Source organism: Leucoraja erinacea, chromosome 10 (genome assembly GCF_028641065.1).
Source record: "Leucoraja erinacea ecotype New England chromosome 10, Leri_hhj_1, whole genome shotgun sequence".
NCBI lineage: Eukaryota > Metazoa > Chordata > Chondrichthyes > Rajiformes > Rajidae > Leucoraja > Leucoraja erinaceus.
Window position 1 is genome coordinate 32,255,725 of NC_073386.1, and position 26,338 is coordinate 32,282,062.

Here is a 26,338-nt window from a genome sequence, read left to right on the forward strand (position 1 = left end):
CTGATCATGGCGCAAATCAACTCATATCTCGATAAAAACCTGCAGTTCGCATACCGCCACAACAGATCAATGGTGGATGCGATCTCACTGGCTCTCCACTCCGCTCTGGACCACTTGGACAAGAAAAACTCATATGTCAGGCTGTTATTCATTGACTATAGCTCGGCATTTAATACAATCATCCCCTCCAAGCTGGTTACCAAGCTCTCAGAACTGGGTCTCTGCGCATCCCCCTGCAACTGGATCCTCGACTTCCTCATTCATTGACCACAGTCTGTTTGTATTGTTGGAAATGTGTCAGCCTCGATAACAATCAGCATGGGAGCACCTCAAGGCTGTGTGCTCTGCCCCATGCTGTACTCACTCTATACTCATGACTGCATAGCCGGTCATAGTGCAAACTCCATCATCAAGTTCGCCGACAGCACCACTGTTGTGGGACGTATCAGTGATGGAGACGAGTCAGAGTATAGAAGTGAGATCGACCGACTGACCAAATGATGCCAGCACAATAACCTGGCTCTCAACACCAGCAAAACCAAGGAACTGATTGTAGACTTTGGAAGGGGTAGGATGGGGACCCACAGTCCCGTTTATAGTCGATGGTGGAAATTCCTGGGCGTGCGCATTTCCGAAGATCTCTCCTGGTCACAGAACACTGATGCAATTATAAAGAAAGCACATCAGCGCCTCTACTTCATGAGAAGAATACGGAGAGTCGGTATGTCGAGGAGGACAAAAGTTGTAAACACTACCCAGTCCATCATCGGCTCTGACCTCCCTAACATCGAGGGGATCTGCCACAGTCGCTGCTTCAAAAAGGCTGGCAGCATCATCAAGGACCCACACCATCCTGGCCACACACTCATCTTCCCGCTGCCTTCAGGTAGAAGGTACAGGAGCCTGAAATCTGCAACATCCAGGTTCAGGAACAGCTACTTCCCCTCAGCCATCAGGCTACTAAACTCAACTCAAACAAAAATCTGAATTTTAATAGCCTATTCCACTTTATACGCTTATTTATGTGTGTATATATATATATATATTCAATGGTGTATGGATACACTGATCTGTTCTGTATTTATTTATTCCCACTATATTCTGTTGTGCTGATGCAAAGCAAGAATTTCATTGTCCTATCTGGGACACATGACAATAAACTCTCTTGAACTTGAACTTGAACTTAAACAGGTTTTTGTGTCCTTTGAAGTAATGCTGTATTAATGTGATTATTACATAATTAATACTTTCATAATTAATAGGTGACCATATTCAAACATGTCAGATCCTAAAGGGGCATGACAGAGTAGATGTCAAGATGTTTTCACTGGTGTACGAGGGGAGATAGCTTAGAGATACGAGGCAGGCATTTATACTGAGATATATCAAATTTCTTCTCGCAGAGGTTGATGAATCTTTGGATTTCTCAGCCCGAGAATTGTGATAGCCCAATTATTAGAAAGTTTTAAAATGGTGGTACAGGGTATGAGGGTTTTGGGATCTTGTACAGAGAAAAGAGTTGAAGCCACTATCACATTGAATGGCCAGGTGCACATTCCTGCTCCTGCTCTTGTTTTCTGCTGCACAATTTGCATACCTGATAAGTAGCACAGGTACTGCCTAGAGGCAGAACTGAATGTGTGCCAGCATGTCTTGGGCATTTGGACCATATTTCTTGTTCTAATATGCCTCAGGTAGTTGGCAGAATGGCAGTGATATGTTTTATGCTGCATAACGTATGCACATCCTTGTAGCACAGCAGAAAGGACAGTAACTGAAGGAAACTCTCTGAAGCTCTACAACCTTTGGAAACACCAATGGTCTCACCACCTGTTCACTGATTAATAAAGGGGCTTTCCTATGTTGCCCTGGATTATCTTGGAGGAACGGTGGTGCAGTCCCAGAGATCCGGGGTTGATCGTGACTACAATTGCTGTCCGTACAGAGTTTGTACATTCTCCCAGTGACCTGCATGGATTTTCTCCGGGATCTCCAGTTTCCTCCCACATTCCAAAGACATACAGGTTTGTAGGCTAATTGGCTTGGTAAAAATTGTACATTGTCCCGAGTATGTGTAGGATAGTGTTAGTGTGCGGGGATCGCTAGTCTGCGCGGACCCAAGGGTCTGATTCTGTGCTGTATCTCTACACTAAATTAAACTTTTTCCCCCAAGATACTTTTTTATGTATGGTTTATAAAATATTAATGCCCTTTTCCCTGTAGTTGCATTTTAATGACCGGAACATTGCACTATATGCCTCGCAAGCACCCACTAGCAGAAGCTGGTCACTGTGATTCTGTGGGTATTATTTATTTTTTTCCTCAGCTGGATACTCTGGAGAAATGCACGTCAGGCAGCATCCCTGGAGAACACGGATGGATGATGTTTCGGGTCGGGACTAATCGTCAAACTGATTCGCGCATCTGTGCACTGTGGATTTACTGGTGCTACATTTATCCCACCTGAATGACCTGGTGCTTTGGAAGATTCTGATATCACATAATACAATGGATAAAACCAAGGAACAGAACTTTATTTTACAATAGGTGAGAAGGCAAAGGGAGGATACACACAAAGTGCAGGTGTAACTCAGCAGGTCAGGCAGCTTCTCTGGAGAAAAAGGATGGGTGAAGTTTTGGGCTGGGACCCTTCTTCAATCTGCACTTCCTTTCTACACAAGGCAAACGGAGGGCATGGTGTAAGCAACTAATAAATAAATGCAATATTACATTGGGAGAAATAGTGGAAGATAATTTTCACTGGATAGTTTCATTGTGCCAAGAGGATTTGAAATAATCCAAATTTAAAAGGCACCTAGGGAATTGTTACTTATACTAACGGTGATTACAAGGTGAAATTCTCCTTCACGCATCACTCTGAATGAATATTTTTAAAGGGGAATTAGGTGGCTGGAAATAAGAAAGAGAATCAGTAGTTCAGCAGGAGAGGATTCAACAGTGACACTCATGTGGATGAGCTTGTCTTTTTTAAATTTTTGTCCAGTTGAATGTATCATTTGTTGGGGTTTTTGTATTGTTTTTAGCTGTGCATATGTGGGGGGAGGGGTGGGGGAAACTTTTAAATCTCTTCCCTGTACGGGTGATCCGACCTTTTCCCTGTCGGGTCTCCGTTGTCGTTGGGGCCTAGCACTGTGGAGCGGCCACCAACCAGAACGACCTGGGGGCTCCAGTCGCGGAGCCTGCGGACTTACCATCGCGGGGTTGGCCGGCTTCGGAGCGTGGAGAGCTGTGGTGGCGCGTGGCTGCGACCCCGACTCCGAAGCTCGTGGCTCCAACCGCAGGCCCGTGGACGGCGGAATGCCTGGTGGGAGACCGCTTTTTGGAGCTCCCAGCAACGGCAACTTCTCCCGCCCAAGTTGCGGGGTTGAAAATGACCTGGAGCGGGGCCTTACATCGTCCGGCGCGGTTTTAACGGCCGCGGGACTTGCCATCTCCCGCCGGGGGCGCCAACATTAAGACCCGTAGCGGGGCCTTATATCGCCCGGCGCGGGACTTGCCATCGCCTGCCGGGGACTCCAACATTAAGACCCGGAGCGGGACAATAAATAAATAAATTGTAAAAATTGTAAATTGTAAATTGAGATAATTGTGGTGTACACTTGAATATCTGAATGATCTGCTGTTAATGCTGTGATTCAATCTCAATTGACATGAATTGACGTTGGCATGGACTCGATGGGCCATAGGGCCCGTTTCCATGCTGTATCTCTAAAAACTAAAAATCTAATTCCAAAAGAATAAAAGGGAATTTTAAAGTATTGAGCAGGATAGCAAACATAACTCATGACTAACTTGTAGAATAGCTATGAGTTTTCGTTCATAATTTGATGTAAATCCAATGAAATGCATATGTTAGGAATTGATGCTTTGGTCCAGTCAGGTTTGGTTTTTACAGCTTCCCAAGTCACCCATTTGCTAATGGATAAGAGCAAAAGACAGATGACAGTTGCTGACCCTTAATGGAGTACAAAGTCTCATCTTAACAATTACTAAATTCATAATTCCTGGAGAAGAAAAATTAAAATCTCCAGATACTTAATTATGGTTGGAATTAAATAAGGTAACAAAAGGGTGTGCGGATGTGGCAATTGGCATCTCTTGTTGACCAGCTGCAGAGCAAAACAGGTTTCAGACACGTTTTCTCCTAGAATGTATTTTTTCCTGGGAATGCGTAGCGTTGGTGAACAAAACACAACGGCAATAGTTGGGTAGACCACCTGCGCCCCCAGTGGCGCGGTCTGCTTGAAAGATAAGATAGAATAATGCCAAGATATATTATGTTTGATTTGTATTAACCATTCGTTGTTGAATAAGATTAACATAAACAAAAAGTATATTATGACTAATTAAATAAATAATACCCATGTCGTAGATAGTAATAACAGGAAAAAAATATTGCCAAGGACGAAGTATATTTTCGTATAATTGTATCTAATAAAAAAAGCTCTTTACTGCACTGTATAAGTCGGCTAATTCTGCTGTAAAGACAGAGAACTGGTGAGCAGTTAACTGCTGCCATCTCTCCATGATATCATGCAATAAAGCATCTTGAAGCGAAACTCAAAGTCTCCGTTTTTCCTTTAATTTTCCTCTAATTCAATTTCCTCAACAATTCCACCATGAGCCAGAAAATCTTTCAGTCATGGTTATAGTGTCAGTTCCAAAAGCAACAAAACCAGTTCAGAAGATGTGTGCTGATCATATATCAATACCTGATGTCATTAATAGTAATACTGACATGTACTTTGCCATTAGTATTAGGACTAAGTTAAAGCTGAAACCACAGCAGATATTACTGCAAACGTTATTTGCACAGCAGACCATCTTAACTTACTGCTTAACTAGGACAATTACCGACAACTACATGTGGACACTCACCCTTGCACAAAGCAGAATATCCAAGAAGTCCAAATACCGCTTTTCCTTTATTTTTTCCAATTTCTTCTCATCCTTAAATATCTCCTTTCTTTGGCGTATTACTTCCTCTATTGTACAGAAACATCATTAGGACAATGTAGACACACTTGTTATTACAACTAGGATGACTGGATTAGGACAAAATAGAAATAATATCAAGCAGAAATGTTTCATTTGTATCCTTTCTAAAGGGATTTTTTGTGAATACGTTTGTGCAGCATTAATAGTAAGATTAAACGAGAACTTACCAGTTTGAAGTTTAATCTGTATTTTATGAGGAGTTACGATGAGGGATTACGTGAAGAGCCCGCTCAGCACGCATGCGCGGCATACTTCAAAGCAGAGGTGTGGAATCACAGATAGACACAGTTATTGACGTAAACATAGTAAAGAAAAGGAAACATCAGTTTATCAGTTTGACCCATATTAATGAGGGTGGGAGCGGAAGGCATGTAATCCCTCATCGTAACTCCTCATAAAATACAGATCAAACTTCAAACTGGTAAGTTCTCTTTTAATCTTACTATTTTATTTCGGAGTTACGTGTGTGACTACGTGAAGACTTCAAAGCTCTGTGATTTCAAACCGTGTAACAGTTATTACTTCACTCACTGCCGAAGTCCTTGAGGGAGGAAGTGTGTTATCGTAATCAACCAAAGAATCTGTTTATAGAAAAACACAATGGTATTTTTTAACAATAACAACAAAGAAATTAAATTGCTCCCCTGGGCTTAAATTAAATATTTGCAGTCTGTAAAAAAGATGTTTTGCAAATAAAGCAGGTTTTGCCAATGGCTTATTATAAAATTTCTGAACGGTCTTTCCCCCTGACCCTCCTGCTGTAGCCAGGATGTGGTCTATAGGCACATCCATTCTTTTAGCCGTCGACGTGGATGCTGCCCTGGTGGAGTGAGATTTGTACATGTTAGTGTTTATCCCAGCAGCTTTTAGCACCTGCTTGAGCCATCTCGAAATGGTTTGGCTCGTCACCCGACAATAAGGTTTTTTATGACTGACCCACAAGGCTTTTCATCTCCCTCGAATATTTTTGGTTGTGTCTATGTAGGATAGTAGGTGGTTCATGGCACATAACCGTGTTTCTGGCGGGTAAGCCCGGAATTCCACGACTGGATTAGGTGTTCCTGGTTTGCTCTGTTTGATCATTCCCTGGATAACGACAGAGATCTGGTCTGGAGCTGTGAGCATGCTGTCCAGTCGCAATAGGTGTAGTGACTGGACCCTCTGTGCAGATACAAGTGTCATGAACATGAGTGTTTTGAGCTTAGATTGTTCCAGGTTGAGGGATCTGGCTGGTGGCCACCCCCTGAGGTATGTCAGGACCACACCGACATCCCATGTATGGGTGTACCTTGGTCTAGGGGGTTAGAGTTGTAAATACCCTTCATTAGTTTGACCACCAGCGGGTGGGACCCCATGGCCTGTTGTCCTGGAGCTGGTTTTAAATAGACAGACAGGGTACTTCTAGCTGTGTTGATGGCACAGTAGCTGAGTCCTTCATCGTGGTGAAGGTTTGCCAGGAATTCCAGTACGTTGGTAACTGTAGCGGTTGAGTAGGTGGTCCCTGTATCCAAGCAGTACTTCTTCCATTTTTCGATGCTGGACAAGTGCTGTCTTTTAGTGGATGTTCGGAGGGATGCTGACATGGTGTCGACGGTTTGTTCTGATAATCCCAGTCCCAGAAGTGGTTTGTGCAGAATCTGCAACCCAGGAGTTTGATTTTTTCATGGCATGGGTGGCTTGTGCCCAACAGTGGGTGTTAATAACTCTGGGTCACTGGGGAATACCATCGGAGTTTCAACAACCATGTCATGGAGTATTGGGAATCATGGCTGTGTAGGCCAGACGGGTACTATCAAAATACCTGAAGCAGAGTCCATTTGTATTGTGCGTAGTCCCCGACTGATGAGGCAGAAGGGAGGAAATGCATAGAAGAAGAATTTCCCCAATCCAGCGCGAACGCATCTACCGCTGCTGCCTCAGGGTCTGGTTCCCAAGCGACATACATAGGTACCTGGTGATTTAGCCTTGATGCAAATAAATCGATATCTGGCGTGCCATATTGCTTGATAACTTTTGCAAATTTTTTGGGGTTTAACATCCATTCGATGTTGTCATTAAATTTACGTGACCTGGTGTCTGCCACTGTATTTAGCTTACCTGGCAGGTAAGTTGCTGATAGCCAAATATGTCTTTCGACACACCATTGCCAAATTGTGTTGACCAACTTGTCGCATGATACCGATTTTATGCCGCCCATATGGTTAATGTAGGCCACCACCGTGGTATTATCTATTTGTAACCATACATGCAAGTGATGCATATTTGTGCATATGCTTTTAAACCATAAAAGTCACCCAACATCTCTAGATAATTAATGCCCAGTGTAAGTGGTAATGATGACTCTGGCTTAGTCCATCTACTACCTGTGCTGGATATAGAGTTAGTTGCTCCCCAGCCTTGAGCACTGGCATCTGTTCGGATAACTAACGTAGGGTTAGTGATGATAATAGGGCTGAAAACTATGGCAAACATTTTTTGCACACCGCTGTAGTTCTGATATTGCTTCAGTGGGTAACTTCATGACACGATCATAATGACCTGTATGTCGTTTTGGTGCCTGTACCTTTGCTCTTTGTAAGTTTTGTCAGTGCAAAGGTCCGATTTGTGTAGCCGGAAATGCTGCTACCATTTTCCCAATTACTCTGTTACTTGTCGAATAGTTGGTAGTTCGTTGACCATTAAATTGTTGCATGATTGTGCCAATTCAACTGTTTTGTCTCTTGGCAATGTTACAGTCACGTAGACTGAATTAATTGTGAAGCCCAAGTAGTCCATGATAGTGGATGGCTTCAACTTAGATTTATCTGGATGTAAGACAATCCCAGGGTTTGGTAGCTGATACAGCTAACATAGTCAATTCCATGGTCTTGCCTACTATTTAAGATATCATAAAGATATGCCATGACAATATGTTTTTGTCTTCTGAATATTGCCAGAGCTGGTTTTAGTATCTTGGTGAATAATTTTGGGCTGATATGAAACCATTGGGTAACGCTTTAAACTGCCATAGCTGCCCCATCCAGGTAAATTTCAGGTATCTGTGATGATCCTTGTGAATGGTACTAAATAGTAAACATCTTTAAGATCAAATTTAGGATTTTATGGCAGGTCTTATGATTTGTTTACGAAGGTTGTGGTCATCTCCGTATTTGTCCACGGAACGAGCAAACGATGTGATGGCCGACGTCAGGAGCCTGAGGATCCGCTGCAGTTTTAGCTCCTGGTTCCGAATATTTGCCCCAACGTGCCCCCACTTTTGGCTGTTTACAGCCGGCACTTTAAGGGACTCACAGTTCTCTGGAGCTGTATACGTTTCTAAGGCCTCTTTGACCACTTCTCCTGTAGGGGCCTGTTGGAGAGGTGGTCAATGCTGGCCACTGGTTTGGCCTTTAACGGCCTCCTGCACGTGGGGTTGCCACATAGCGGTCCACCACACCTAGCAGCTCTTCCTGTTCCTGCACCCCTTGCATACTCCCGAGATCTTCAGCCATCGTCCCCTCTACTTGACCAGCCCAGTCCTGGTCACCAAAGCTACCCTCGGGTAAGGAGGAAACAATGGGCAGTGCACAAGGCACTGTGGAGGGAGTGCCTGAACTCCCCCTGCGAGAGCGCCCCTCACGAAGCGCGTCGTGCTGGAGCTCCTGCTCCAGGAGCCGCTCCATGCGGCTCAGGCGGCTGTCTCTCCCCCGGGCGGGTGGAGAGACGTCCCCGTCCGACGTGCCCGTCCGGACGCCTCTTCTGTGGCTTTACTTCCAGCCCGCTGATCAGGCGCTAGCGGGCTGGGCTCGGCACAGTGTCGGGGAATAGCGGCGCGCCCGGTAAGCGGTCCTACCGCCTTGTTGCTGCCCCCCCCCAGATGGAACGCACCTCCGTGGAGTCGAGCGGGGGACAGGTTTGTCCAAGAGCCTTTCTTCTCTGCCTGAAAAGCAGAAGGCTCTCCTGTGAAAGAAAACCCGACCTCAGAGCTTACCTGACGGTCCGTTCTTTCACCCCGTAGCGGGAGCGCCTGACTCTCGATGCGGCCGCTGTTGCACTGCTGAACGTAATGTAGCGCATGCGTGCTGAGCGGGCTCTTCACGTAGTCACTCACGTGACTCCGAAGTAAAATTGATGGGATGTTGATGTTGATGGATAAAGCAAACCCATGTTATTTACTAGACTCTTGCACAATGTTTTCTCCTGATTGAAGAAATGAGAACTGGAAGTGTAGTCTCAAGGTATAGACACAAGGAAATGCAGATGCTAATTTAGGAAAAAAACTGTGCTAGAGTAACTTTGTACATCAGGAAGCATCTCTGGAAGGCATGGATAGGTGATGTTTTGGGTCAGAACCCTTCTATGCACTGTTTGCAGGAGGGGGCAGAAAGATGGAGGAGAGGAGGGGCAGGACAAAGCCTGGCAGGAAATAGACGGGTAGTGGAGGGTTGTAGATAGGCAGTTGGGTAGAGTCCAGAGATGAAAAGAGGACAAAAATAAGGAGAGAAGACGGATGAAACATGAAGCCTTCCCGAGGGAGATAGATGGAAGGGGACGAGGATAAGGGGGCCGGATCAGCGAATTGGTATACATCCAGGGGGGACACAGGGAAAAGAGGGGGGAAACAGCTCAGGCGTTGCTCTCCCCTTTCTTCATCTCTCTGTCTCCTTCACAGGAGAGTGACTTTTGACTGATGTCTCCTATAAGAGGTGTCCAAAGTTATCTATACCACAACACCTCCCACCCTGCCTCTTACAAAGACGCTATCTCTTACCCGCAATTTCTGTCTTTGCTGCATCTGCGTGATGAGGGTTTCCACTCTAGGACATGGTCATTGAGTCAGAGTGATACAGTGTGGAAACAGGCCCTACGGCCCAACTCGCCCACACCGGCCAACAATGTCCCAGCTACACTAGTCCCAGTTGCCTGCGCTTGGTCCATATCCCTCCAAACATGTCCTATCCATATACCTGTCTAACTGTCTCTTAAACGATGGGATAGTCCCAGCTTCAACTACCTCCTCTGGCAGCTTGTTCCATATACCCACCACCCTTTGTGTGAAAAAGTTACCCCTCGGATTCCTATTAAATCTTTTCCCCTTCACCTGGAACCTATGTCCTCCGGTCTCAATTCCCCTGCTCTGGGCAAGAGACTCTGTGCATTTATCCGATCTATTCCTCTCATGATTTTGTACACCTCTATAAGCTCATGCCCTCTAGTCCTGGCAACATCCTCGTAAATCTTTTCTGAACCTTTTCAAGCTTGACAATATCTTTCCTATAACATGGTGCCCAGAACTTCTCTACTCAATACTCTGACTGATGAAGGCCAAAATGCCAAAACCCTTTTTGACCACCTTAATCTGCCTGCGACTCAACCTTCAAGGAAACATGCACCTGTACTCCTCGATCCCTCTGCTCTACATCACTACCCAGAGACCTCCCATTTATTGTGTAGGTCCTGCCCTTGATCGACGTCCCAAAATACAACATCTCACACTTCTCTGTATTAATTTCCATCAACCATTCCTCCACCCACCTGGCCAATTGATCCAGATCCTGCCGCAATCTTTCACAACCATGTTCACTATCTGCAAAACCACTCACTTTTGTATCATTAGCAAACATGCTAATCTTGCCCTGTATGTTCTCATCCAAATCATTGATATAGATGACAAATAGTAACGGGCCAGGTACCGAACCCTGAGGCACACCATTACTCACAGGCCTCCAGTCCAAGGAGCAACCTTCCACCATCACCCTCTGCTTCCTTCCATAGAGTCAATTTGCTACCCATTCAGCTATCTCTCCTTGGATCCCATGCAATCTAACCTTCCAGAGCAGCCTACCTTGCGGAACCTCGTCGAATGCCTTACTGAAGTCCATGTACTCAACATCTACAGTTCTGCCCTCATCGACCTTTTTGGTCACATCTTCAAAAAATCAATCAGATTTGTGGAAACGACTTTCCGCGTACAAAACCATGCTGACTATCCCTAATCAGCCCTTGCACATCAAAATGACTGTATATCCTATCCCTCAGAATACTCGCTAGTAACTTTCCGAATACAGATGTTAAGCTCACCGGCCTACAGTTCCCAGCATTTTCCCTGCAGCCCTTCTTGAAAAGAGGCACAACATTTTCCACCCTCCAGTCTTCTGGCACCGCTCCTGTATTTTAGGATGACTCATAAATTTCAACCAGGGCTCCCGCAATTTCCTCTCTAGTTTCCCACGATGTCATCAGATATATCTGACAAGGCCCTGGAGATTTATCTACCTTCATACACAAAAGACACAGGGTTAAGGTAATTCACAAGGGAACCCGAGGGAAGATGAGATTTGGTTTCACACAGCAACTTATTTCGACCTGAAAGTGCTAGTGAAAGAATAATCCTTACAAAGTAATTGGATATGCACTTAGAAAGGAAAAAATGTGTGGAGTCATGATGAAAGAACAGAAGACCAAAATAACACAGGGTTAATGGATCAATGCATTAAAGACAGCCTAATGTGTTGCATGGTTCCATGGTAATCTGTCCACATGACTAAATGATCACGTTATCTAAGAGTGATGCACTGCCATTTCTACAGCCCTGTGAAACAATTTGCACATTTAACGAGGACTAAAACATTTTAGCCAGCTTCTTTTAACACTCAGCTTATTTCTTTCCATGTTCTGGGTGCCTATCATTAGGATCCAAAAACATACATGTATAATTCTCTAAATGTTTTAACAAACAATGACTTTGGTCAAGTAGCCTTGCTTTCCCTCTCTTTCCATCCCCTCCCCCTTCCCAGTTCTCTGACCAGTCTTACTATCAAAGATCTCCAACTACACTTTACCTCTGTACCGCCCACTCCCCTGACATCACTGAAGAGTCTCGACCCGAAACGTCACTGATTCCTTCTCTCCAGAGATGCTGCCTGTCCCACTGAGTTGCTTCAGAATTTTGTGTCTATCTTTAATTTAAACCAGCGTCTGCAGTTCTTTACTACACATTACTTTTGTAGAGGCCATATGGAATCCATCACTCTGCCATAATCCTCTTGGTTGCCTCTTCAAAAAACTCAACCGAGTTAGTGAGACACATTTTCCCACCAAATCTGTGCTATCCTTGTCTTTTCAAATGCTGATAGATCCTGACCCTCAAAATCCCATCCAATAACGTACCCACATTGTAGATGCCAGGCTGATCGGCTTGCAATTCCCTGGCCTGTCATCACTGTCCTTAAATAATAATGCATTGGCCACCCTCCAGTTTTCTAGAATTTAACCTGTAGCTAAAGATGAAGCTAATATCTCTGCAAGGGCCTCCGCAATTTTTTCCCTAGCATCCAACAAAGCCTAAGAATGTAGTTGCTCAGGCCCCAATGATCCCCTTACTGTGCTTTACGACAGCAGATACCTGCTCTTTAGTATTATGCATGTGGTCCAAGACATAACGTCTCATTAGTCTCAATTCCTTAGCTTCCATGCTCTTCTCCACGGCAAAATACCACCTATCTCCCGTGGCTCCACACATAGGCAGCCATGCTGATTTTTAAGGGACCTATCCTCTTCCTTGTCACCTTATTAGTCTTAACATACCTGTAAAATTTCAGCAGGTTCTTGAGCAGCTGGGCAAGTGGACTGAGGAATGGCAACTGGAGTTTAGTGCAGATAAGTACAAATTGTTGCCTTTTGGGAAGTCAAACCAGGTCAGGACCATCACAGTGAATGGTAGTGTTATATGGTAGAGGGGCCCAGGAGTACAAGTACATTGTTCCCTAAAAGTAGGTAGCTAAGAGTGTCACAGGTAGCTAAGAGTGGTGAATACGGCTTTTGGTACATTGGCCTACACCAGTCAGGGTATTGAATATAGACATTGGAGTGTTATGCTGGAATGAGTGTAATTCATTTCATCCCTGCCATCAGTAAGAAAGTTCAGGAGCCTGAAATCTGTAACGTCCAGGTTCAGGAACAGCTTCTTCCCTACAGCCATCAGGCTAAATACTACAACCTCTAAATAAGCACGGAACTACATGGATTTGGGGGCATTGGTTATGCCTTTTTGCACTATTATTGTTTGTTTGTTTTCTATGTTTTGTCTTTTTGCACTATTGTTTATTTGTTTACTACAGGTGCACAACCTTTTATCCGAAGTTCCAAATAACGAAAACCTCCGAATAGCGACATTTTTTCAGTCCTTGAAGAAAGGTCCTTGAAAACGTTCACCGAGGGTGGCCCGCAGAGGTGACAGCGGAACCTCCGGTCGGTCCTCGAAGAAAGGGGAACTAAATCCCCATTCATAAAAGAGAAGGTGAGGGTATATTGCGCGGGAGGGTTAATAATTGACAATCTGCTGCTGCCTGCCCGCTGAGTTAAAACGTTCCCACGGTAGACTCACGATACACAGTGTATCGTGAGTCTTGCATGAGAACTTTTTAACTCAGCGGGCAGGCAGCAGCAAATTGTCGCTCCCTTAAGTTTCACCCCACCTACACCCCTCTGCTTCCCAGCCATGTGTGTGACCCCTTCCCTCCCCTCTCCAGCTCCCCGCCCATTGCACCGGCGCGGGGGCTTTGCACTGTCTTCACGTTGGAGCCAGTGCCAGTCACCGGAAACGTCAGGACCAACGGGACACCGGCCCCCAGGCCCACTGCAAGCACGGAGATCCCAGAGACCCACAGCCAGCAGCAGCCCAGCCCCATTCCAATTCCAGAGGAACACGCTCCCCGTAGGGACCGAAGCTGATGGTGTGCAAAGTACGTCTTGGTCTTGAGGTTGCGGATGAGGGGGCGCAGCTCGGGCTGTGACGTGTCCGGCCACTCCCCTGTACAGGAGCTGAGACTGGGAACTGTGGAGTTGTTTGCAGTTGCAGAGGGAGGGGGCAAGAGCGGTACAGTTCCCAGTCTCAGCTCCAGTCCAGAGGGGTGACCGGAGACGTCAGGACCAACGGGACACCGACTGCAAGCACGGAGATCCCAGAGACTCACAGCCAGCAGCAACTCTAGCCCAGCCCCGCTGCAACTCCAGAGGAACCCGGGTTGCGGATGAGGGGGCGCAGCTCGGGCTGTGGGCGAACTGCCACTTGTCGCTGTAGCGGCCCATCGGGGAGCGGGTTCCTGTTGGTCCTGACGTCTCCGGCCACCCCCCTGGACAGGAGCTGAGAGACGTCAGGACCACCAGAAGCCACTCCCCGATGCGCCGCTACAGCGACAAGTGGCAGTTCGCCCACAGCCCGAGCTGCGCCCCCTCATCGGGACACCGACCCCCAGACCCACTGCAAGCACGGAGATCCCAGAGACTCACAGCCAGCAACAACTATAGCCCAGCCCCGCTCCAACTCCAGAGGAACCCGGGTTGCGGATGAGGGGGCGCAGCTCGGGCTGTGGGCGAACTGCCACTTGTCGCCGTAGCGGCCCATCGGGCAGTGGATTCCTCTGGAGTTGGAGGGACAGGGAGACACAGCGGCTTTTGAGAATGGTGGGCAATCACTTCCAAAGTTCTGCCCACACAGTCAGTACACCTCTCCTACACTTGTCTCCCGCACTAAGATTATCTCGCAGAGAATGATCCCAGCCTAACCCTCCCTTTTCTCTCCGATTCTGCAAGAAAAAACTACATTGAAGACTCAAACTCGCGATCGAGTAACTGCCGGGATCGAGGCGCAAACTCGCGACCTTGCGGATACGAGCCGAGCACTCTACCACTGAGCCAGCCGTTAAAATCTACGCTAAAAATCTTCCATTCCGAAAGCCGAAAAATTCTGAATTACGAAAAGTGTCTGGTCCCAAGGCTTTCGGATAAAAGGTTGTGCACCTGTATGTGCATGTACTTGTGTATATGTACTTATTTATATATATATATATATATATATATATATATATATATATATATATATATACACACACGTACACTGAACTTATTTTTATTTTTTATTTTGTGGTTACGGTGTACTGTGTTTACATATTCAGTTCTGCTGCTGCAAATGAGAATTTCATTGTTCTATCTGAGACATATGGCAATAAAACACTATTGACTCTTAAGAAGATTCACAAGGATGCTGCCAGGACTCGAGGGATTGAGCTATAGGGAGACGTTAGGCAGGCCAGGTCTTTATTCCTTGAAGTGCAGATGAATGAGGGGTGACCTAATAATTGTGTACAAAATCATGTGGAGGATAGATAGGGTGAATGCAGTATTTTATCCATGGTAGGGAAATCAAGAACCAGAGGATATAGTTCAAGGTGAAAGGGGCAAGATTTAATGGGAGCCCGTGGGCAACATTTTCACTAAGAGGTGTTGGCTATATGGAATGAGCTGCCAGGTGATGTAGTTGAGGGAGGTACTAAAATAGCATTTAAAGGACGCTTGAACAGATACATGGATAGGAAAGGTTTAGAGGTATATGGGCCAAAAGTGGCCAAATGGACAAGCTAAGATGAAGCATCATGGTCAGTATTTACAAGTTGGGCTGAAGAACCCGTTTCAGTGCTGTATGACTATGATTCTAGAATTTCTCGGGATTTTCCTGCCAGATCTATTTTTCCGCAAAGACCGCTCCCTCCGTAACTCCCTGGTCAATTCTTCCCTTCCCTCCCGCACCACCCCCTCCCCGGGCACTTGCCCTTGCAACTGCAAGAAATGCTACACTTGTCGCTTTACCTCCCCCCTCGACTCCATTCAAGGACCCAAGCAGTCATTCCAGGTGCCACAGAGGTTCACCTGCATCTCCTCCAACCTCATCTATTGCATCTGCTGCTCTAGATGTCAGCTGATCTACATCGGTGAGACCAAGCGTAGGCTTGGCGATCGTTTCACCGTACACCCCCGCTCGGTCTGCATTAACCAACCCGATCTCCCTGTGGTTCAGCACTTCAACTCCCCCTCCCATTCCGAATCCGACCTTTCTGTCCTGGGCCTCCTCCATGGCCAGAGTGAGCACCACCAGAAATTGGCGGAGCAGCACCTCATATTCCGCTTGGGCAGTTTGCACCCTAGTGGCATAAACATTGACTTCTCCAATTTCCAGTACCCCTTGCTGTCTCCTCCCCTTCTCAGCTTTCCCTCAGCCCTCAGGCTCCTCCTCTTCCTTTCTCCTTTCTTCTCCCCGCCCCCCCACCCTACATCAGTCTGAAGAAGGGTTTCAGCCCGAAACGTTGCCTATTTCCTTTGCTCCATAGATGCTGCTGCACCCGCTGAGTTTCTCCAGCACTTTTGTCTACCTTAAACTGTGGCCCCTGGTTCTGGACTCCCGCAACATCGCGAACATGTTTCCTGCCTCTAGTTTGTCCAAACCTTTAATAATCTTATTTGTTTCAATAAGATCCCCTCATCCTAAACTCCAGAGTATACAATCCCAGCCGCTCCATTCTCTCAGCATATGACAGTCCCGTCGTCCCGGGAATTAACCTTGTAAACCTACGCTACACTCCCTCAATAGTACGAATGTCCTTCCTCAAATTATGGGATCAAAACTGCACATAATACTCCAGCTGTGGTCCCACTAGGGCCCTGTACAACTGCAGAAGGACCTCTTAGCTCCTATACTCAACTCCTCTTGTTATGATGGCCAACATGCCATTCGCTTTCATCACTGCCTGCTGTACCTGCATGCTTACTTTCATTGACTGATGAACAAGGACCCCCAGATTCCGTTGTACTTCCCCATTTTCCAAACTTGACACCATTTAGATAATAATCTGCCTTCCTGTTTTTGCTACCAAAGTGGATAACCTCACATTTATCCACATTAAACTGCATCTGCCATGCATCTGCCCACTCACCCAACCTGTCCAAGTCACCCTACATTCTCATAGCATCCTGCTCACAGTTCACGCTGCCATATCCCCTAACTCCGCTATTTGTGTCATCTGCAAATTTGCTAATGTCACTTTGAATCCCTTCAATCAAATTATTGATGTATATTGTAAATAGCTGCGATCCCAGTCACTTTTGAACTTTTGATTCAGAGCTTATATATTTAATGACCATATTAACTGGTCAAAGGCTACACACTTACCAGTATGACGGTGTGCCAAGTTGCACGCCTTCCGAAAACGAAATCCATGGGGACTGAGATAGTAGATAAGGTTGTTGTGATATGGAAAGGTTCTGAATCGCTGATTGGAGAGGAAGCACAGGTTGTACACAGCCTGAATGTATGAGCTGTCACTGGAAAATTAAAAAGGCATCCTTGAAACTGCATTCAGTTAATAAACATTCTCCCAGACCAAGCAATTAAACTCTTTGACATATGCGAGAGCAGCATATGAGAAATACTTGTGTTGATAAGTAGTTGATCTTCTTGTGAATTTATGATTACTAAGGGCCAAAGGTTGTGTCAGAGATCTGCACCTAACATTACAGGCATTTATATTTTGGAAAAACTCAGTATTCATTGGGAAATGGTACCATCCTGGGGGTGGAGCTTTACCATTTTCCCTTCTTCAATGATTTCCGAGTGATCAGCAGCATGCTGGAACACTGGGAATGATAATCATCTCTTCCCTACATCATTCAACCTAAACACTTGTGGAAGTAAGTGGGAGGATACATTTTTCTTACTTGTGCATAATTTCAAGATTAACAATGACAAGTCTTTGGAGTCGGTTGTCTGGGCTGTTCCTACACGGGGCTGCTGAATGAACCCCTAATTATTTTTACCTATCCAGTCGAATCAGAGATTCATTCGTTTATTATTTTGCAATTATTTTTCAATCATGAATTGAATTGATTCAACTGTTAGTCAAAAGGCAAACTCTCACTTCAACAAGACTGTCAACAATTTAAGTTATTTTTGTGAGTCTTCAGTGTCCAAGTTTGATTGTTTGTTGGATGAGCAGTATTTGAGAATTATCACTGTCAGGATTAACAGTGTATGGGTAAAATTATTCATAAACTGCCTTTTTAAATTTGGAATTATTGGGGAAATGTGAAATCAGTTTTGGACTTTTTTTTTAAAACAAATAGTGATTGTGTATATTATCAGGACACTGCCACTGGATAATAAAAGCAACCAATACCATGCATTTAATCTTCACGATCTTAACATTGTTTCAAAAATGCATTATTATCTTTTTAATATTGACCGAACCACAACTTGCAGTTTTATTATTATTGTTAATTTTAAATCCAGTTATTTATTATCTCACTAAAGCATTATAATCCTTTTAAACCCTGTAGTCAGAACCTAAGTAAGTCAAAATTAAACAAACTGGATTGAACTAAATTGCATTCTTGTTTCACTAGTTCATTTGTTTCCTACTTGAAATTTGCTTCATGTTAAAACTCCAGCCTTAACCCAAACCGACCATGGCCAATCTGAAACTTTCCCGCACCCAAGGAGTGAAATCTTTGTAACGCTACAGTCAGATTTAATGGCTCAGATTGGATAGGCAGGTTCTACAGTGAAGCCAAACATTGAGAAATAGGAACTGACTCCAATCTTATCACTACACACATATTTTTTGTGGGCCCTCAGCGTGCCCCATGGTATTGAGGTAGTGTATTTACTTATCAAGATCTACCCCAGCCTAATCTGCTCCAAGGCCATATACTTATTATTTGTTTACATATGCAGCCTGACCCCAACACGTGTAGTTGGGGTCTATCAGGCTCTGGTCAGGTCCTAAATAATTCTAACCAATTGGTCAGACATAACGTACAAGCCTAGATCTGTTGCAAGACCGATGTACACAGGGCAAATACTTCACATATGAACTACACCATAATCTTTGGAAAACAAAACAAAAGCAGTTCAAGAAAACACGTACATCCCATGTCACATTTTAGGAGCATTTCCAACTTTTAAGTCTTGAATATTTTTAAGTACACATGCAGATCTCTTGGGTAAGTATCTAGCCCAGATTTCATATTGATTTCATCTTGCCCAGTTTCCAAGGTGATTATTTGGTAAAATGTCCAAGAAATCATAATAAAAATCTTATCTGTTTAATGCTTCAAGAAACTGCGCATAATCTTTGCTTTCACTGAAACTCTCGCTTTGGCTAAGTAAATAAAGTCATCGTTTAAAACTACTGTAAATATATTTTAACAAAAGATAAACAATGAGTAAGCACCATTCATTTAATATTTCTAATAGTATAAAGTCTATCATGCGATACAAGTAAAATGATTCAATAGTGCTTTAAAACAACAAAGATTAACAAAATTCAGACCCAAGCTGACACTTTGCAGATGATTTTCAAATTTGCAGGGTCTCATGGACCATTAGAAAAAAAAGTGAAACGTGGCAAAATAATTGGGTGGAAAGACCTCCTTTGAAAACTTCACACAGTGGTCTCCTGCAATGACCATGAATGACCTGATAGAAGTCCATCCACATCTTACGTTGGAAGGGATTATGCTCAACTCTGCCTCAAGACCTCACCTCAGTTCCATGGTTCTACTAGATTTTCAAATTGTTGCCACTATGATGGGCCAGTGGGCCAACTTGGTAATATTGTGAGTCACAGGCAAGAAACAATTGGGGAAATTAAAGGTTTTGAGGCAGCGAAATTCTGCAACACCATATTTTCATGGAATATTTTCATTGCTTAGAACTTGCAACAGAGAGGTTGGCATATTGCTCTGGCAAACACAGAAAACTCAAAGAGTGCCTGCACACTAACATGATGACCTAATACATGGCAGCTGTACTACATGAAACTGCCAGCGTTACCCCATGGAGATGTCAGGAATTTTCAGTATTCCATACAGAATGTGTTATTGACCTGAACCACCTAATTTCCACCCAGTTTCTTGAAGCATTGAACAGATAAGATTTTTCTTTTGATTTCATGGGCATTTTACCAAATACTCACCTCAGAATCTGACCAAGATGAGATCAATATCAGATGAATGCTGTTGTTATGACTGCACTCCAATATTGCCCTCCTCATTAATACTATCTATGTAGTTAACAAGGCCCCATCTGAATGTCATATCTACTTCAACAATTGAATGTCTGAACCTCAGTAGTAGCCCTCACAGATGTGCGTCTAAGTGTATTTTTGTGACGTAAACTGTTCTAACCAGTGGGATGACGCAGGCCTTGGTACTTAGTCTTGCTTTCTCTTGTATTAATGATGGATTTGAATAATCTAGGGGCAATCTAAAGAAGAACTCTGCAGATGACTAAAATGTTGAGCATGTGGTTCGTGCCATGGGTGAAAGCTTTAGTCTGCAGGTATGTGTTGATTGTCTGGAAATGGAATTAAGTACAGAGGTGCCACAAGGCAAGGGACTATACAATAACTGAAGGAAACCCAAGTGTGGAAGAACACGACATTGGCCAATATTCATATACAGGAGCATCCCAGGCTATGAATGTCCAGGCTTACAGAAATCCAACTGTACGCAAATTCTCCCATTAATTTTTGAAGCATTTTTCAAGATAGTGACGGGATAATATTAATAGTGTTTCACGACATACATTAATCCCTCCAAATAGTTTATATTTTATAGATTTAATTATGGGTAGTATTAGGGTGGATATTTGATTAAATAAAAGAATTAAAAGCAAATGTACATAGAACAATACGATATGGGCAGCCATAGAAAACAGACATTTCAGATTTACAGAGATATTGGCTTTTGGACAGTTTTCAGACATGGATTGTTAAAAGGTAGCAAGCTAGATTGATGAGATTGATGAGGCCCGAGAGCGGTTGGAGCGGTCACATAGGGAGGAGCGGAACCGAAATCTGCAACGTTCCAACGTCCCGTTCGCATTTCAAAACAAGTGGGCTTGAGGAAGCCGCTGATTGGTGGAAGTGGACAAGGGGGAGCAGCTGATTGGGAGACAGCAGTTTGTATTGCATTGTATTGTATTGTACTTTGTATTGTATTGTACTTTGTATTGTATTGTATCCTAGGTAAGGGGGAGAATGACGGCCAGGGCAGTTTACTGATCTGGATGTCAGATGTGGGAGGTCAAGGAATCTGACAACCTTCCAGACGTCCACATCTGCGCCAGGTGCGTCAAGATGGGGCTCCTAAGGGACCGTATCAGGAACCTGGAGCAGCAGCTCGATGACCTCCGTCTGGTCAGGGAGAGCGAAGAAGTCATAGAGAGGAGTTACAGAGAGGTGGTCACTCCAAGACACAGGAGGCAGGCAAGTGGGTCACGGTTAGGAGAGGCAAGGGGCAGAGGCAGGGACTAGAGAGTACCCCGGTGGCTGTACACCTTGACAATAAGTACTCCTGTTTGAGTACTGTTGGGGGGGAACAGCCTACCTGGGGGTAGCAACAGCAGCCGGGCCTCCGGTACAGAGACCGGTCCTGTTGCTCAGAAAGGTAAGGAAAAGAAGAGGAGGGCATTAGTAATAGGGGACTCTATAGTTAGGGGGTCAGACAGGCGATTCTGTGGAAGCAGTCGGGAGACCCGGATGGTAGTTTGTTTCCCTGGTGCCAGGGTCTGGGATGTGTCTGAACGTGTCCAAGATATCCCGAAATGGGAGGGAGAGGAGCCCGTGGTCGTGGTACATATAGGTACCAATGACATAGGTAGAAAAAGAGAAGAGGCCCTGAAAGGAGAATTTAGGGAGTTAGGAGGAGAGTTAAGGAGAAGGACCGCAAAGGTAACAATCTCGGGATTACTGCCTGTGCCACGCGACAGTGAGAGTAGGAATGGAGCGAAGTGGAGGATAAATGCGTGGCTGAAGGACTGGTGCAGAGGGCAGGGTTTCAAGTTTCTGGATCATTGGGACCTCTTTTGTGGAAGGTGTGACCTGTACAAAAAGGATGGGTTGCACTTGGACCCGAGGGGGACCAATATCCTGGTGGAGAGATTTGCAAAGGCTACTGTGGCGACTTTAAACTAGAATGGTTGGGGGAAGGACTCAAATAGAGAAAGCTAGTAGACAGTGTGTGAGGCGGGAGGCAGATAAGGGAAGCACTCAGACCCAACATGTAGGGGGGAAAGAAGAAAAAAATAATAAACAGAGAATAAGAGGTGGTGGGGTTCTTAAATGTGTGAGCAGAGAGACAGAGGGGTGTAAAATGTGGGTAGAAGCAATAGGTAGCAAGGTGAAAAGTAAAAGTGGCAGGCAGACAAATCCAGGGCAAAAATCAAAAAGGGCCACTTTTCAACATTATTGTATAAGAGGTAGGAGCGTTGTAAAAACAAGCCTGTAGGCTTTGTGTCTCAATGCAAGGAGCATTCGAAATAAGGTGGATGAGTTGAATGTGCAGGTACCTATTAATGATTATGATATAGTTGGGATCACGGAGACATGGCTCCAGGGTGACCAAGGCTGGGAGCTGAACATCCAGGGATACTCAATATTCAGGAGGGACAGACAGAAAGGAAAATGAGGTGGGGTAGCGTTGCTGGTTAAAGAGGAGATTAATGCAATGGAAAGGAAGGACATTAGCTTGGAGGATGTGGAATCGATATGGGTAGAGCTGCGAAATACTAAGGGGCAGAAAATGCTAGTGGGTGTTGTGTACAGGCCACCTAACAGTAGTAGTGGAGTTGGGGATGGCATCAAACAGGAAATTAGAAATGCGTGCAACAAAGGTAAAACAGTTATAATGGGTGACTTCAATCTACATATAGATTGGGCGAATCAAATTGGCTGGGGTGCTGAGGAAGAGGATTTCTTGGAATGTATACGGAATAGTTTTCTAAACCAACATGTAGAGGAACCAACGAGAGAGTAGGCTATTCTAGACTGGGTATTGAGTAAAGAAGAAGGGTTAGTTAGCAGTCTTGTTGTGCATGGCCCTTGGGCAAGAGTGACCATAATATGGTTGAGTTCTTCATTAGGATGGAGAGTGACATTGTTAATTCAGAAACAAGGGTCCTGAACTTAAAGAAAGGTAACTGTGAGGGTATGAGATGTGAATTGGCCAAGATTGACTGGCAATTGATTCTTAAAGGGTTGACGGTGGATATGCAATGGAAGGCATTTAAAGACTGCATGGATGAACTACAACAATTGTTCATCCCAGTTTGGCAAAAGAATAAATCAGGGAAGGTAGTACATCCGTGGTTAACAAGGGATAGCATAAAAACAAAAGATGCATACAAATTAGCCAGAAAAAAACAGCCTACCAGAAGACTGGGAGAAATTCAGAGTCCAGCAGAGGAGGGCAAAGGGCTTAATTAGGAAAGGGAAAATAGATTATGAAAGAAAACTGGCAGGGAACATAAAAACTGACTGCAAAAGTTTTTATAGGTATGTGAAGAGAAAGAGATTAGTTAAAACAAATGTAGGTCCCTTGCAGTCAGAAACAGGTGAATTGATCATGGGGAACAAGGACATGGCAAACCAATTGAATAACTACTTTGGTTCCGTCTTCACTAAGGAACACATAAATAATCTGCCGGAAATAGCAGGGGACCGCGGGTCAAATGAGATGGAGGAACTGGGTGAAATCCAGGTTAGCCGGGAAGTGGTGTTAGGTAAATTGAATGGATTAAAGGCCGATAAATCCCCAGGGCCAGATAGGCTGCATCCCAGAGTACTTAAGGAAGTAGCCCCAGAAATAGTGGATGCATTAGTGATAGTTTTTTTAAACTCTTTAGGTTCTGGAGTAGTTCCCGAGGATTGGAGGGTAGCTAATGTAACCCCACTTTTTAAAAAGGGAGGGAGAGAGAAAACGGGGAATTACAGAACAGTTACTCTAACATCGGTAGTGGGGAAACTGCTAGAGTCAGTTATTAAAGATGGGTAGCAGCACATTTGGAAAGTGGTGAGATCATTGGACAAAATCAGCATGGATTTACGAAAGGTAAATCATGTCTGACGAATCTTATAGAATTTTTCGAGGATGTAACTAGTAAAGTGGATAGGGGAGAACCAGTGGATGTGTTGTATCTGGACTTTCAGAAGGCTTTCGACAAGGTCCCACATAAGAGATTAGTATACACACTTAAAGCACATGGTATTGGGGGTTAAGTATTGATGTGGATAGAGAACTGGCTGGCAACCAGGAAGCAAAGAGTAGGAGTAAACGGGTCCTTTTCACAATGGCAGGCAGTGACTAGTGGGGTACCGCAAGGCTCAGTGCTGGGACCCCAGCTATTTACAAAATACATTAATGATTTGGACGAGGGAATTGAATGCAACATCTCCAAGTTTGCGGATGACACGAAGCTGGGGGGCAGGGTTAGCTGTGAGGAGGATGCTAGGAGGCTGCAAGGTGACTTGGATAGGCTGAGTGAGTGGACAAATGCATGGCAGATGCAGTATAATGTGGATAAATGTGAGGTTATCCACTTTGGTGGCAAAAACAGGAAAGTAGACTGTTATCTAAATGGTGGCCGATTAGGAAAAGGGGAGATGCAACGAGACCTGGGTGTCATGGTACACCAGTCATTGAAAGTAGGCATGCAGGTGCAGCAGGCAGTGAAGAAAGCCAATGGTATGTTAGCATTCATAGCAAAGGGATTTGAGTATAGGAGCATGGAGGTTCTACTGCAGTTGTACAGGGTCTTGGTGAGACCACACCTGGAGTATTGCTTACAGTTTTGGTCTCCAAATCTGCGGAAAGACATTCTTGCCATGGAGAGAATGCAGAGAAGGTTCACCAGACTGATTCCTGGGATGTCAGGACTTTCATATGAAGAAAGACTGGATAGACTTGGCTTGTACTCGCAAGAATTTAGGAGATTGAGGGGGGATCTTATAGAAACTTACAAAATTCTTAAGGGGTTGGACAGGCTAGATGCAGGAAGATTGTTCCCAATGTTGGGGAAGTCCAGGACAAGGGGTCAGTTCTGAGGATAGAGGGGAAATCCTTTAAGACCGAGATGAGAAAAACATTTTTCACACAGAGAGTGGTGAATCTCTGGAACTCTCTGCCACAGAAGGTAGTTGAGGGCAGTTCATTGGCTATATTTAAGAGGGAGTTAGATGTGGCCCTTGTGGCTAAAGGGATCAGGGGGTATGGAGAGAAGGCAGGTACAGGATACGGAGTTGGATGATCAGCCATGATCATATTGAATGCTGGTGCAGGTTCGAAGGGCCGAATGGCCTACTCCTGCACCTATTTTATATGTTTCTATGTTTCTATAATTAACATGGCATGGGATCCTTTACATTTATAACCATTAAATAGAACATAAGAACAGTGAAGTTATGCCAGTCCACATGCAATGTACCGTATGTTAGGCACTGTGAGATTTGTTCTCTAAATGCAGAGAAGATGCAAGTGCACTCTATATGGAATACAAATGAGATTTACGAGATTGGTGCCTTGTAGCTACTGTATGAGGAATAACTAGAATAGCGTTTTTTCCCCTTTTTGAACAGAAACTGTTTGAACTGCATAAAATGATAATGGGCCCAGGGTGTCAAAAAACCAAGGTCAGTGTACAGGAGTGCCCATGTGCTTCTGCTTGCCTGCCATTGTCATTAGCCATCCCATCCTACTCTGAACTTTTTGTCTGCTGCCTGAACTGTTGCATACTTGAGGAATATGGAGATGTTACAATCTTCAGGGTCGAGACTCTTCTTCTTCAACTTTGGGTAACTAGCTTTTTCTTTCTGCCTGTATCAGAACTGGCTGTTTTTGCCAACCATCATTTTGGCTCAGCTCTTCTTTTTCTATTTAATAATCTGGCTCATTGGACGTGTCACGTAACCTTACTATTAACAACACATTATACAGAAACAAAACCTGCTCCCTGCCACTTGACTGTAACAAGATGTTATCTGGATTCATTGGAACTTAATTGTCACATGCACCATTTGGTCCCCAACAGATATAATCCCATTGTTTCACCCCTCACTCTGCTACTCAAAATTAACTTGCTTTGTCTTTTTTAGCAGTTCTGATGAAGGATCTTTGATCTGATTTATTCTTTTTCTCTTCCCATAGATGTGCCTGAGCAGCAATTTATGTTTTTATTTCATATTTCCAATATCTGCAGTCTTTTGATATTCATACTGTTCCAGCAATTAATTCACTTTCTGTGATGCACTTTGACATCTCCTATAGTTAACTGAAACGCATTATAAAATGCAGGTTTTAAGACTTTAACATTTAGTTTGGAGATACAGCACGGAAGCAGATCTTCACCCACCGAGTCCATGCCGACCAGAGATCCCCGCACTCTAAAGCCCCTGTCCCACTTACGTGTCCTTGGCACGCTAATTACGTGACCTCGTGGTCGCGTTGAGCCGCGATGGTCCCGTGAAGGTCACGCATGACTTCATTCGACCGCACAGACGTCTGGACATCATTTGAAGATGGACACAAAATGCTGGAGTAACTCAGCGGGACCGGCAGCATCTCCGGAGAGAAGCAATGGATGATGTTTCGGGTCGAGACTCTTCTTCAGTCTGAAAGAAGGATCTTGACCCGAAACATCACCCATTGCTTCTCTCCAGAGATGCTGCCGGTC

General features: G+C 44.6%; 1 protein-coding gene across 1 annotated transcript in view; it reads right to left on the reverse strand.

Annotated features, from left to right (window-relative positions):
- Window positions 1–26,338, reverse strand: part of LOC129700996 (cytochrome P450 4B1) — a 73,506-nt gene that overhangs the window by 19,155 nt on the left and 28,013 nt on the right. The window contains exons 6-7 of the mRNA XM_055641885.1: window positions 17,003–17,154; window positions 4,900–5,006 (exon numbers count right to left, since the gene is read on the reverse strand). Coding sequence (XP_055497860.1) covers window positions 4,900–5,006; window positions 17,003–17,154 — 259 coding nt within the window. The remainder of the gene's footprint in view (window positions 1–4,899; window positions 5,007–17,002; window positions 17,155–26,338) is intronic.